The sequence below is a fragment of the Mesoplodon densirostris genome, chromosome 9 (genome assembly GCF_025265405.1).
Source record: "Mesoplodon densirostris isolate mMesDen1 chromosome 9, mMesDen1 primary haplotype, whole genome shotgun sequence".
Classification (NCBI taxonomy): domain Eukaryota; kingdom Metazoa; phylum Chordata; class Mammalia; order Artiodactyla; family Ziphiidae; genus Mesoplodon; species Mesoplodon densirostris.
Window position 1 is genome coordinate 57252326 of NC_082669.1, and position 14364 is coordinate 57266689.

The 14364-nt window shown below is 38.3% G+C and overlaps 1 protein-coding gene across 1 annotated transcript in view; it reads left to right on the plus strand.

Moving 5' to 3' along the window:
* Positions 1 to 14364, plus strand: part of PEX1 (peroxisomal biogenesis factor 1) — a 70383-nt gene that overhangs the window by 8752 nt on the left and 47267 nt on the right. The window contains exons 4-6 of the mRNA XM_060108460.1: positions 4841 to 4955; positions 5054 to 5820; positions 7735 to 7854. Of these exons, the coding sequence (XP_059964443.1) occupies positions 4841 to 4955; positions 5054 to 5820; positions 7735 to 7854 (1002 nt within the window). The remainder of the gene's footprint in view (positions 1 to 4840; positions 4956 to 5053; positions 5821 to 7734; positions 7855 to 14364) is intronic.

The following is a 14364-nucleotide window of genomic DNA, read 5'->3' on the forward strand; positions in this document are numbered from 1 at the left end:
TTGATTTACAATCTTGTGCTAGTTTCTGCTGTACAGCAAAGCAATGCAGTTATACACATATATACATTCTTTTTTTTATGTTCTTTTCCATTACAGTTGATCCCAGCAGATTGGATATAGTCCCCTGTGCCATACAGTACAACCTTGTTGTTTATCCATTCTAAGTGTAATAATTTGCATCTACCAACCCCAAACTCCCAGGCCATCCCTCTCCCTCCCCCTTCCCCCTTGGCAACCACAAGTCTGTTCTCTGTGTCTGTGAGTCTTTCTGTTTTGTAGATAGGTTCATTTGTACCATATTTTAGATTCCACATATAAGTGATATCATATGGTATTTGTCTTTCTCTTTCTGACTTACTTCACTTAGTATGATAATCTCTCATTGCATCCATGTTGCTGCACGTGGCATTATTTTGTTCTTTTTTATGGCTGATTAGTATTCCATTGTGTATATGTACCACATCTTCTTTATTGATTCATCTGTCGATGGACATTTAGGTTGTTTCCATGTCCTGGCTACAGTGAATAGCGCTGCTGTGAACATTGGGGTGCATGTATCTTTTTGAATTATAGTTTTTTGTTTTTTGTTCTTTTTTTTTTTTTTTTTTTCCGGTATGTGGGCCTCTCACTGTTGTGGCCTCTCCCGTTGCGGAGCACAGGCTCCGGATGCGCAGGCCCAGCGGCCATGGCTCACGGGCCCAGCCGCTCCGCGGCATATGGGATCCTCCCAGACCGGGGCACGAACCCGTATCCCCTGCATCGGCAGGCGGACTCTCAACCACTGCGCCACCAGGGAGGCCCCTGAATTATAGTTTTGTCCAGGTATATGCCCAGGAGTGGGATGGCTGGATCATATGGTGGTTCTATTTTTAGTTTTCTGAGGAATCTCCAGACTCTTTTCCATAGTGAGTGCACCAACTTACATTCCCACCAACAATGTAGTGGGTTCCCTTTTCTCCACATCCTCTCCAGCATTTGTTATTTGTAGACTTTTTCATGACGGCCATTCTGACCAGTTAGAGGTGGTATACCTCATTGTAGTTTTGATTTGCATTCCTCTAATAATTAGTGATGTTGAGCATCTTTTCATGTGCCTACTGGCCATCTGTATGTCTTTGGAGAAATGTCCATTTAGGTCTTCTGCCCATTTTTCGGAGGGGTTATTTATTTTTTTGTTGTTGGGTTGTATGAGCTGTTTGTGTATTTTGGAGATTAAGCCCTTGTCTGTCGCATCATTTGCAAATATTTTCTCCCAGTCTGTACATTGTCTTTTCTTTTTTTTTTTATGGTTTCTTTTGCTGTGCAAAAGCATGTAAGTTTGATTAGGTCCCATTTGTTTATTGTTGTTTTTATTTCTATTGTCTTGGGAGACTGACCTAAGAAAACATTGATACAATTTAGTCAGAGAATGTTTTGCCTATGCTCTCTTCTAGGAGTTTTATGGTGTCATGTTTAAGTCTTTAAGCAATTTTGAGTTTATTTTTGTGCATGGTGTGAGGGTGTGTTCTAAGTTCATTGACTTACATGCAGCTGTCCAACTTTCCCAGCACCGCTTACTAAAGAGACTGTCTTTTTCCCATTTTATATTCTTTCCTCCTTTGTCAAAGATTAATTGACCATAGGTGTGTGGGTTTATTTCTGGGCTCTTTATTCTGTTCCATTGATCCGTATGTCTGTTTTTATACCAATACCACACTTTTGATTACTGTAGCTTTGGAGTATTGTCTGAAGTCTGGGAGAGTTATGCCTCCTGCTTTTTTATTTTTTACCCCCTCAGGATTGCATTGGCAATTCTGGGTCTTTCATGGTTTTATGTAAATTTTTGGATTATTTGTAATAGTTCTGTGAAAAATGTCATAGGTAATATGATAAGGATTGCATAAAGTCTGTTGCCTTATTGATTTTCTGACTAGCAGATCTGTCCATTGATGTGAGGGGGTGTTAAAAGCCTCTTACTATTATTGTATTCCCATCAATTTCTCCTTTTATGTCTGTTAGACTTTATTTTATGTATTTGGTGCTCCTATACTGGGTGCATATATGCTGACAAGTGTAAAATCCTCTTCTTGTTTTGATCCTTTTGTCATTATATAGTTTCCTTCTTTATCTTTCCTTATAGCCTTTGCTTTAAAGTCTGTTTTGTCTGATATGAGTATTGTGACCCCTGACTTTCTTTTCATTTCCTTTTGCACGAAATATCTTTTTCCATCCCCTCACTTTCAATCTCTGTGTGTCCTTTGCCCTAAGGTGGTCTTTTGTAGGCAGCATATTGTAGGCTCTTGTTTTTTAATCCAGTCTGCGACTCTGCCTTTTGATTGGAGCATTTCGTCCACTGACATTTAAGGTAATTAGTGATACATATGTTATTTATTGCTATATTAAACCTTGTTTTTCAGTTGATTCTTTGCTTCTTTTTCCTTTTTGTTTTTCCTTTTGTGGTTTGATGATTTCCTTTTATTTTTTGTTTGTGTTCTTTTCTTTTTGTGAATCTATTGTATGTTTTTGATTTGTGGTTGCCCTGTTTTTCAAGTATGTTAACCCCTTCCTATATCTGCTTGCTTAAGACTGATAGTCATATAGGCTCAAACATGTTCTAGAAAAAAAAAAAAAAAGAATCTGTATTTTTTTTGATGTCCTTTTTTACATCTTCATGTTTATCCTTTTGCTGTTCCTTGTATTTATCATCACTTTCAGAGACAGGGTTTTTTTTCTCTCTTTTTGATCTATATACTGGCTAATTTAAGTGGTTTACTTTCCAATCATGATTTCTTCCTTCCTGTATGTTCTTCTTTTCTATTTAGGAAAGATCTTTTAATATTTCTTTGAGGATAGGTTTAGTATTGCTGTATTATTTTAGTTTTTGCTTGTCTGAAAAATTCTTTATTTTTCTTCCTATTCTAAATGATAATCTTGCTGGATAGAATATTCTAGATGGCAGATTTTTCCCTTTCAAGACTTTGAATATATTTTGCCACTCCTTCTGGCCTGCAGTGTTTTTTGTAGAGAAATCAGCTAATAGCCTTATGGAGGTTTCCTTGTAATTCTTTGTTTTTCTCTTGCTGCCTTTAGAATCCTTTCTTCATCTTTAACTTTTGCCATTTCATTATAATATGTCTTGGTGTAGGTCTGTTTGGGTCCGTCTTGTTTTTGTGCTTCCTGTATTGGGATATCTGTTTCCTCCTTTAGGTTTCAGAAGTTTTCAGCCATAATTTCTTCACATACATTTTCAGTCCCCTTTTCTCTTTCTTCTTCTGGAATCTCTGTTATGTGTAGATTAAGATGCTTTATATTATAAGTCTCTAATACTGCTTTCATTTTTTTTCATTAGCTGTCTGTCTGCTGTTTTAATTGGGTGATTTCCATTATTCTGTCTTCCAGATCACTTACTCATTCTTCTGCATTATTCATTCTGCTATTCATTGCCTTTAGCTCAGCTTTTGTCTCAGCAAATGAATTTTCTAATTTGTCTTGGCTCCTCCTTATAGTTTGTATTTCCTTTTTACAGTACTCTGCATTTCTGTCTCTAGCCTTTCTTAATTCCTTCAGTATTTTCATTACTTCCTTTTGAAGTCGGTGTCTGTTAGACTGAAGAGGTCTGTTTCCTTGTTTATTCCTTCAAGGGAATTCTCTTGATCTTTCAACTGGGAGTGTTTCCTCTGCTTCTTCATTTTGCTTATATTTCTCTTACTCAGTGAGTTGAGGAGAAACAGTTATCTACTCTAGTCCTGGATGGCTATTTATATGCGGAAGCATCCCTGCATAGCTTGTGTGGGTTTAATATTTTTTTGGCGTGAGAGCTGTTTTTGGTTTGGGTGCTTGCCATCTCTTTCCTCAGTGTGTGCTGGCCATTATCCCCTTGATGGGACCATGCAGGTGCATGGCCCATGCACGCTTCCAGGAGGGGAGGGGAGTGGTTGGTGCCCAGGCGTGGGACACTTGGTGGTGGCAGCGGTCTGCACCTGCCTCTGCAGTCCAAGATGGCAGTGGCGGCTTGTACCCGCCCCCCAAGCGCACGTAGGCTATACCCTGCTGCCTGAGAGTGCACATGTGGAGAAAGAAGCTCCAATGGTATTACTGCCCCTCTCCTTGCATGCCCCCCAACAATGGCACCTTACCTCTCTGGTGGGCTCAGGCTTATTCCTGTACTCCCTCGGTTGTGGTGCACCACACCCTAGCCCCCCTCAGGCTGTCTTCATGCAGCCAACCCCAGTCCTCTGCCTAGGTCCGACCTCCAAAGCCCAAGCCTCAGCACCCAGCCCCCACCTGCCACAGTGGACAAGCATCTCAGGCTGGGGAATGCTGGGCGGCACACTGACCGTCTGTGCAGGTCTCTCTCCGCTTTGTCCTCTGCAAACTGGTTGCTGCGCTCTCCTCCGAGACTCTGAAGCTCCCCCTCTGTCCCAGCTGATCTCCCCACCAGTGAGGGGACTTCCCAGTGTGTGGAAACCTTTCACAGTTCCCTCCCGGGAGCGCAGGTCCTGTCACGATTCCTTTCTCTCTTTTTTTCTTTATTCTTTTGTCCTACACAGTTACATGGAGATTTTCTTGCCCTTTTGGAAGTCTGCGCTGTTCTGCCCACGTTCACTAGATTTTCTGTGAGAACCGTTCCACGTGTTAGATGTATTTTTGATGTATTTGTGGGAGAAGGTGCGCTCCCTGTCCTACTCATTCACTATCTTGATCTGATCCTCCAACATATCAGTGTCTTTAGATTTCTCTCTGTGACTGGCATTATATATTCTGAGTTGGTTTGATTTATAAGAATGAGTTGAGATTTCCTTACTAGGCCTGGAATAGACAAAATATAAAGTGAATTGATCTTTTTGTTTATTGGTTCTAGGAGCTGCATGCTGCTTCCCTTGAACAGCATCTTCTAGATCAAATTCGAATAGTTTTTCCAAAAGCCATTTTTCCTGTTTGGGTTGATCAGCAAACTTACATATTTATCCGGATTGGTAGGTGCCATTGTAATATTTTCCATCATACTCTTCACAGTAGCATTGAATCCAAAGCAGAGGTAAATGCACACTAATGACCTTTATTTTCTACACAGTTGCACTAATACCAGCTGCTCCTTATGGAAGGCTGGAAACTGATAGCAAACTCCTTATTCAGCCAAAGACCCACGAAGCCAAAGAGAATACGTTTTCAAAAGCAGATAATGCACATGGAAAATTTCATAATTATGGAGGAGACCAAAAAGGATTGACAAGAGAACTTCAAACCAAGCAACTTCAATCAAATACTGTAGGAGTCACTGGGTCTAAAGAAACAGATTCAGAGGATACAGTTGACTCATCATTAATACCAAGCTTATGGACTGTGATAGGAAGCATTTTTTCTTTTGGGTCTGAGAAAAAACAAGACACATCCTGGGGGTTAACTGAAATCAATGCATTCAAAAATATGCAGTCAAAAGTTGTTCCTCTGGATAATATTTTCAGAGTATGTAAATCTCAGCCTCCCAGCATATGTAATGCATCAGCAACTTCTCTGTTTCACAAACATTATGCCATTCATGTATTTCCATGGGACCAGGAATATTTTGATGTGGAGCCCAGCTTTACTGTGACCTATGGAAAGCTAGTTAAACTACTCTCTCCAAAGCAACAGCAAAGTAAAATGAAGCAAAATGTCCTGTCACCTGAAAAAGAGAAGCAGATGTCAGAACCACTAGATCAAAAACAGAGTAGCCCAGACCATAGTCAAGAAGGTGGCAATGCCTGTGTGCTAAAGGTAGTCTGGAATGGACTTGAGGAATTGGAGAATGCCATTAAATACACCAAAAACTTAGAAGCTCTTCATCTCGGGAAAGTTTGGGTTAGTATAAATCTTTTTTTTTTAATTGAAATATAGTTGATTTACAGTGATGTGTTAATTTCTGGTGTACAGCAAATGGGTTAGTATAAACCTTATAATTAGGGAGGAAGTAATTTTATGTTGCTTGAACTTCCCCAAATTATGAACTAAAATAATACTTTATATACAAATTGAAAACCAGTATAATAAATAGTATCTAAAGTTCCTGCGGGGACACATTTCTGATTGCAGGGTAAAGTCCTTGTTTGGGTAGGGTTTGTGTATTTCCTGGCTAAGTAAACTTGGACAGGCATAAGCTAAGATTGGTACAGGCCCAGAGAGGTCAAAATTATTTGCCTGGGGTTATTAGCTAATAAGTAGAACTAAGATTCAAACCCAGGCAGGCTGACTCTTGAGTTCATGCTTTGAATGGAGTGCCCTACAAAGCCTCACATCTTTAATGCCTGCAGAAGATGTGTTTCCAAGTTCTTGAAGTCCAAGGAAGGACTTGTTATGTATTGGGGAAAATGCCCAGTGTAGGGAGAGACACACTACGTGAGATGACCTGGATTCATATGTACCCAGAAGGTCCTTACCCTGCTGGTATTGGATCTTTAACTTGTGTGTGATGGAGAGCAAAGTAGAGCAACTAGCGTTTCACCTTCTCATCCTGGCCTCAAATATATTTTTTTTAAAGATTTTTTTTTGATGCAGACCATTTTTAAAAGACTTTATTGAATTTGTTACAATATTCTGTTTTATGTTTTGGTTTTTTGGCCACAAGGCATGTGAGATCCTAGCTCCCTGACCAGGGATTGAACCCACACCCCCTGCATTGGAAGGTGAAGTTTTAACCACTGGACTGCCAGGGAAGTCCCTGGCCTCAAATATTAACACAAATTTTATATGAAGTGAGTCACCAGCCCCCGTTATTTGAACCTAATTCTGAACGATTGTGAAATGAAACTTCAAGGTGAGAAGGGAGGAAATTGTTAGGACAGGGAAGAACAATGGGAAGGAAAGGGGGACTCCTTTGTAGATTTCTTTTACTCTCACAGTTTTACCTATGACCTTTATGTAGGCGACTTACAAAATTTTAATCTCTCAGCCTACATCATTTTCTAAAGCTCCAGCGATGCCTCATATTTTCTGTTAGCTCTAATCTCTTACTTAAGAAGATCCCACTGCATCTTCAAAATCAAATTGTCTAACACTGAACTTACTATGACATCTCTTTCTATTAATGGTTCTGCCATTAGGCAGGAGATACCATTATTTCCTTGATATTACATGGTGAGGACGGGGTGAAAAAGGGATAACGGTCAAGTCCTGGAGAGCAGGTAAGATGACAGTGAGGAGCCTGCACTTCGCATTCTGCTTTAAAGGTTGGGAGAATGACCAGTGAGGAGTGGCAGTAGCTGCCATCAGGTACTCAAACAGGCTTGACTGGATAGATCAAAACTGATCACCTGGGCCTCCCTGGTGGTGCAAGTGGTTGAGAGTCCGCCTGCCGATGCAGGGGATACGGGTTCGTGCCCCGGTCTGGGAGGATCCCATATGCCGCGGAGCGGCTGGGCCCGTGAGCCATGGCCGCTGAGCCTGCGCGTCCGGAGCCTGCGCATCCGGAGCCTGTGCTCCGCAACGGGGGAGGCCACAACAGTGAGAGGCCCGCATACCGCAAAAAAAAAAAAAAAAAAAAAAAAAAAAAAAAACTGATCACCTTCTGAAGAGGATGTTAAAAGAAACAAATGTAGGGAAAAAATTGATATGTGTTATAACAGTACCTGAACGTCCATCTGGTTATACTATAAATCGTGATAACGTCTATTGTTCGCCTGAATTGATAGAAGTTAACATCAGTATGTATGCTATGGAGTATTTCTTAATCAAGCTTTTGACATATTTATATTTTTAATTTATTTTTATATATTTCAGATTCCAGATGACCTGAGAAAGAGACTAAATATAGAAATGCATGCAGTAGTCAGAATAACTCCAGTGGAAATTACCCCTAAAATTCCAAGATTTCTAAAATTACAACCTAGAGAAAACTTAGTGAGTTCAGATTTATATGTTACATCACAGTTTTACATGTGTTGTAAAATTTCTAGTTGCTTTAGTTAAGTAATAAGAATGTACTCCTTTATGCTAGAAGGGCAAGGAAGTCTTTTTTTCTGTTTCTTTTATTGTGGTAAAATATATATAAGATAAAGTGCTATTGTAACCATTTTTAAGTGTGCAGTTCAGTGGCATTAAGTACATTTATGATGTTGTGAAATCATCACCACTATCTATTTCCAAAACTTTTCTATCACCCCAAGCAGAAACTCTGTGCCGTTAAGCCATCACTCCCCATCCTTCCCTCCCCCAGTTCCTGGTAACCTCTCATCTGTATTCAGTCTCTGTGAATTTACTTATTCTAGATCTTATATGTAAGTGGAATCATACAATATTTGCCCTTTGTGTCTTGCTTATTTCATTTTAACTGTTTTCAGGGTTCATCCACACTATAGCATATATCAGAACTTCATTCCTATTTATGGCTAAATAATATTCCATTGTATGTATATACCACATTTTGTTTATCCATTCATCTGTTGATGGACACTTGGGTTATTTCTGCCTTTTTAACTATTGTGAATAGTGCTGCTGTGGATGTTTATGTACAAGTATTTGTTTGAGTCCCTGCTTTCAGTTCTTTTGGGTACATACCTAGGAGTTGAATTGCTGGGTCATATGGCAATTCTATGTTTAACTTTTTGAGAAACCAAGAAGTCTTTAATAAGCAATACACATATATATTGTGCCAATGCAAATATGGATAATTTGGCTTTTAAAAGATTGATATTTTTGCTACATCTGGGTAATCTTTAAAAAAATTCTCATATGTTTCAGTATTAACATTGCAGTATAAAAGAGAGCTAGATTGTTTTACTTTTCAACACTGTTAATTTAGTAGAAACTGATATGGTCAGGAAATGAGGTATGGAACTTAACTTTAAAATCTTTTTAATAGGGTGTCATCATCTGTACCAGTTTAGATTACCAGTTCTCAGAGAATTATAATACAGGAAAATTATTATATGTTTAAAAAATTCCAGACATGATTTAATCCTTCTCTGATAATTCGAGTGATACTTCTGGATCCTCTGGATATCAATGATCATTATGTCAGGGTCATTATATAACCATTTTAACAGATCTTTCTACTTGATGAAACCCCAGGTAAGATAGCTTATATTTTGTGACTAGAGAAGAAGAAAACAAATAGAAAAAATGCCATTTCCATAATAGTATGCAACTGAGCATTTAACACATTGGCTGAACAGTATACAGTGATTTGTAGTTTTCTTTGAACTTTTTGGTTATTGATCTTAGGGTTTTTTTAATTTTTATTTTATATTATAGTTGATTTACAATGTTTCATTAGTTTCAGATGTATAGCAAAGCGATTCAGTTATACATATACATATATCCATTCTTTTTCAGATTCTTTTCCCTTATAGGTTTTAACAGAATATTGAGTGAGTTCCCTGTGCTGTACAGTAGGTCCTTGTGGATTATCTATTTTATATATAGTAGTGTGTATATGTTAATGCCAAACTCCTAATTTATCCCTCCCCCCCACCTTTCTCCTTGGTAACCATAAGTTTGTTTTCGAAGTGTGTGAGTCTGTTTCTGTTTTGTAAATAAGTTCATTTGTATCATTTTATTAGATTCCACATATAAGTGATATCATATGATATTTGACTTTCTCTGTCTGACTTACTTCACTTAGTATGATAATCTCTAGGTCTATCCATGTTGCTGCAATGGCATTATTTCATTCTTTTTTATGGCTTTTTAAATATATTCCATTGTATATATATACCCCATCTTTATCCATTGCTCTGTCGAAGGACATTTAGGTTGCTTCCATGTCTTGGCTATTGTAAATAGTGCTACAGTGAACATTGGGGTGCATGTATCTTTTCAAATTAGGGTTTCCTCTGGATATATGCCCAGGAGTGGGTGGGATTGCTGGATCATATGGTAGTTCTATTTTTTTTGGAGGTTTTAAGGAACCTCCATATGTTCTCCACAATGGTTGTACCAATTTACATTCACACCAACAGTGTAGGAGGGTTCCCTTTTCTCAACACTGTCTCAAGCATTCATTGTTTGTAGACTTTTTGATGATGGCTCTTCTGACCAATGTGAGGTGATACCTCATTGTAATTTTGATTTGCATGTCTCTGATAGTGATGTTGACCACCTTTTCATGTACTTTTTGGCCACCTGTATGTCTTCTTCGGAGAAAGGTCTGTTTAGATCTTTTCTACTCATTTTTTTATGGGGTTGGTGGTTTTTTTTGTATTTTGTTTGATATTGAGCTGCATGGGCTGTTTGTATGTTTTGGAGAGTAATCCCTTGTGGGTCGCATCACTTGCAAATATTTTCTCTCATTCTGTGCATTGGCTTTTTGTTTTGTTTATGGTTCCCTTTGCTGTGCAAAAGCTTTTAAGTTTAATTAGGTCCCATCTTTGTTTTTATTTTCATTACTCTAGGAAGTAGATTCAAAAAGCTATTGCGATTTATGTCAGAGAGTGTTCTCCCTATGTTTTCCTCTAAGAATTTTATAGTGTCCAACCTTACATTTAGCTTTTTAATCCATTTTGACTTTACTTATTTATTTATTTGTTTTTTTGCGGTACGCGGGCCTCTCACTGTTGTGGCCTCTCCTGTTGTGGAGCACAGGCTCCGGACGCGCAGGATCAGCGGCCATGGCTCATGGGCCCAGCTGCTCCGCAGCATGTGGGACCTTCCCGGACCGGGGCACAAACCCGTGTCCCCTGCATCGGTAGGCAGACTCTTAACCATTGCGCCACCAGGGAAGCCCCATTTTGACTTTATTTTTATGTATGGTGTTAGAGAATGTCTAGTTTAATTCTTTTATATGTAGCTGTTTAGTTTTCCCAGCACCACTTATTGAAGAGACTGTTTTTTCTCCATTGTATATTCTTGTCTCCTTTGTCATAGGTTAATTGACCACAGGTGCATGGGTTTATTTCTGGGCATTCTATCCTGTTCCTTTGATCTATATTTCTGTTTTTGTGCCAGTACCATACTGTTTTGACTATTATAGCTTTGTGTTATAGTCAGAAGTCAAGGAGCCTGATTCCTCCAGCTCTGTTTTTCTTTCTCAGTATTGCTTTGTCTATTTGGGGTCTTTTGTGTTTCCATACAAATTTAAAAATTTTTTGTTTTACTTCTGTGAGAAATGCTGTCGGTAATTTAATAGAGATTGCATTGAATCTGTATATTGCCTGGGGTAGTATAGTCATTTTGACAATGTTGCCTCTTCCAGACCAAGAACATGGTATATCTTTCCATCTGGTTGTGTCATCTTTGATTTCCTTCATCAGTGTCTTATAGTTTTCAGAACAGAGGTCTTTTGTCTCCTTAGGTATGTTTATTCCTGTGGTAAATGGGATTGTTTCCTTAATTTCTCCTTCTGATCTTTTGTTTTTAGTGTATAGAAATAAGAGATTTCTGTGTATTAATTTTGTATCCTACAACTTTACCAAATTCATTGGTGAGCTCTAGTAGTTTTCTGGTAGCCTCTTTAGGATTTTCTATGTATAGTATCATATCTTCTGCAACAGTTTTACTTCTTTTCCAATTTGATTCCTTTTCTTTTTCTTTTCTGATTGCCATGGCTAGGACTTTCAGAACTATGTTGAAAAAAAAAATGGCTAGACTGGGCATCCTTGTCTTGTTCCTGATCTTAGAGGAAATGCTTTCAGCTTTTCACCATTGATGACGATGTTAGCTGTGGGTTTGTCATATATGGCCTTTATTATTTTGAGGTAGGTTCCCTCTGTGCCCACTTTCTGGAGAGTTTTCATCATATATGTGTGTTGAATTTTGTCAGAAGCTTTTTCTGCATCCATTGAGATGATCATATGTTTTTTATTTTTCAATTTGTTAATGTGGTCTGTCACACTGATTGATTTGTGGATATTGAAAAATCCTTACATCCTTGAGATAAATCCCACTTGATCATGGTGTATGATCCTTTTAATGTATTGTTGAATTCAGTTTGCTAGTGTTTTGTAGAGGACTATTGCATCTGTGTTCATCAGTGATATTAACCTGCAATTTTCTTTTTTTGTGATATTTTTGGTTTTGGTGTGAGGGTGATGGTGGCCTCATAGAATGAGTTTGGGAGTGTTCCTTCCTCTGCAACCTTTTGGAATAGTTTCAGAAGGATAAGTGTTAACTCTTCTCTAAATGTTTGATAGAGTTTGCCTGTGAAGCCATCTGGTCCTTAACTTTTGTTTGCTGGAAGTTTTTAAATCCCAGTTTAAATTTCAGTACTTGTGATTGGTCTGTTCATATTTTCTATTTCTCTTGGTTCAGTCTTAGAAGATTGTACCTTTCTAAGAATTTGTCCATTTCTTCTAGGTTGTCCATTTTATTGGTGGGTAGTTGCTTGTAGTAGTCTCTTACGATCCTTTGTATTGCTGTGGTGTCCATTGTAACTTCTTTTTCATTTCTAATTTTATTGATTTGAGCCCTCCTTTTTTTTCTTGATGAGTCTGACTAAAGATTTATCATTTTTGTTTATCTTTTCAAAGAAACAGTTTTAGCTTCATTGATCTTTTCTGTTGTTTTCTTTGTCTCTATTTCACTTACTTCTGCTCTGCTCTTTATGGTTTTTTTCCTTCTACTGACTTTGGGTTTTGTTTGTTGTTCTTTCTCTAGCTGCTTTAGATGTCACGTTAGGTAGTTTATTTGAGATTTTTCTTGTTTCCAAAGTAGGATTGTATTGCCATAAACTTCCCTCTTAGAGCTGCTTTTGCTGTGTCCTGTAGGTTTTGGATTGTCATGCTTTTGTTTTCATTTGTCTCTAGGTATTTTTTAATTTCTTCTTTGATTTTTTTCAGTGATCCATTGGTTATTTAGTAGCATATTGTTTAGCCTCCATGTGTTTGTGTGTTTTACAGTTATTTTCTTGTAGTTAACTTCTAATCTCATAGCATTGTGGTGGAAAAGATGCTTGATATGATTTCAATTTTCTTAAATTTACTGAGCCTTGCTTTGTGTCCCAGCATGTGCTCAATCCTGGAGAATGTTCCATGTGCACTTAAAAAGATTGTGTATTATGCTGCTTTTGGATGGAAGGTTTATAAATATCAATTAAGTCCATCTGGTCTAATGTGTCATTTAAGGCCTGTGTTTCCTTATTGATTTTGTGTCTGGATGATCTGTCCATTGATGAAAGTGGGTTGTTAAAGTTCCTCACTATTATTGTGGTACTGTCAATTTCTCCTTTTATGGCTATTATTATTTGCCTTATGTATTGAGGTGCTTCTGTGTTGGGTGCATATATATTTACAATTGTTATATCTTCTTGGATTGATCCCTTGATCATTAATGTAGTGTCCTTCTTTGTCTCTTGTAACAGTCTTTATTTTAACGTCTATTTTGTCTGATATGAGTATTACTACTACAACCATCTTTTGATTCCCATTTGCGTGGAATGCCTTTTTCCATCCCCTCACTTTCAGTCTGTATGTGTCCCTAGATCTGAAGTGGGTCTCTTGTAGACAGCATATATACAGGTCTTGTTTTTGTATCCATTCAGCCAGTCTGTGTCTTTTGGTTGGAGCATTTAATCCATTTATCAATACATGTAAGGTAATTGTCAATATGTATGTCCTTATTGCCATTTTGTTAACTGTTTTGGATTTGTTTTTGTAGGTCTTTTTTCTTCCTTTCCTCTTTTGTTCTCTTCTCTTGTGATTTGATAGCTATCTTTAGTGTTGTGTTTGGATTGCTTTTTCTTTCTTTTTTCTTTTTTTTTTTTTGTGGTATGCGGGCCTCTCACTGTTGTGGCCTCTCCCGTTGCGGAGCACAGGCTCCAGACGCACAGGCTCAGCGGCCATGGCTCACGGGCCCAGCCACTCCGCGGCATGTGGGATCTTCTCGGACCGGGGCACGAACCCATGTCCCCTGCATCAGCAGGCGGACTCTCATCCACTGTGCCACCGGGGAAGCCCTTCCATGAGGTTTTGTTATAGCAGCGTACATATATACAAGATTGTTTTCGGTTGCTGGTCTCTTAATTTCAAATGTATTTTCAGTATCCTGCATTTGTGCTCTCCTCTTCTCATGATTGCTGGTTTTGGTATCATGTTTGTATGTGGATGATTTCCTACCTTTGCTCTATGTTTGCCTTTACTGTTGAGGTATCCTATTTATAATTTTCTTGTTTCTAATTGTGGCCTTTTCTTTTCCATCTAGAGAAGTTCCTTGAGCATTTGTTGTAAAGCTGATTTGGTGATGCTGAATTCTCTAAGCTTTTGCTTGTCTGTAAAGCTTTTGATTTCTCTGTCAAATCTGAACAAGAGCCTTGCTGGGTAGAGTGTTCTTGGTTGTAGGTTTTTCCCTTTTATCATTTTAAATATATTGTGCCACTGCCTTCTGGCCTACAGAGTTTCTGCTGAAAAATCAGCTGATAACCTTATGAGGATGCCCTTGTATGTTATTTGTTGCTTTCCCCTTGTTGCTTTTAATATA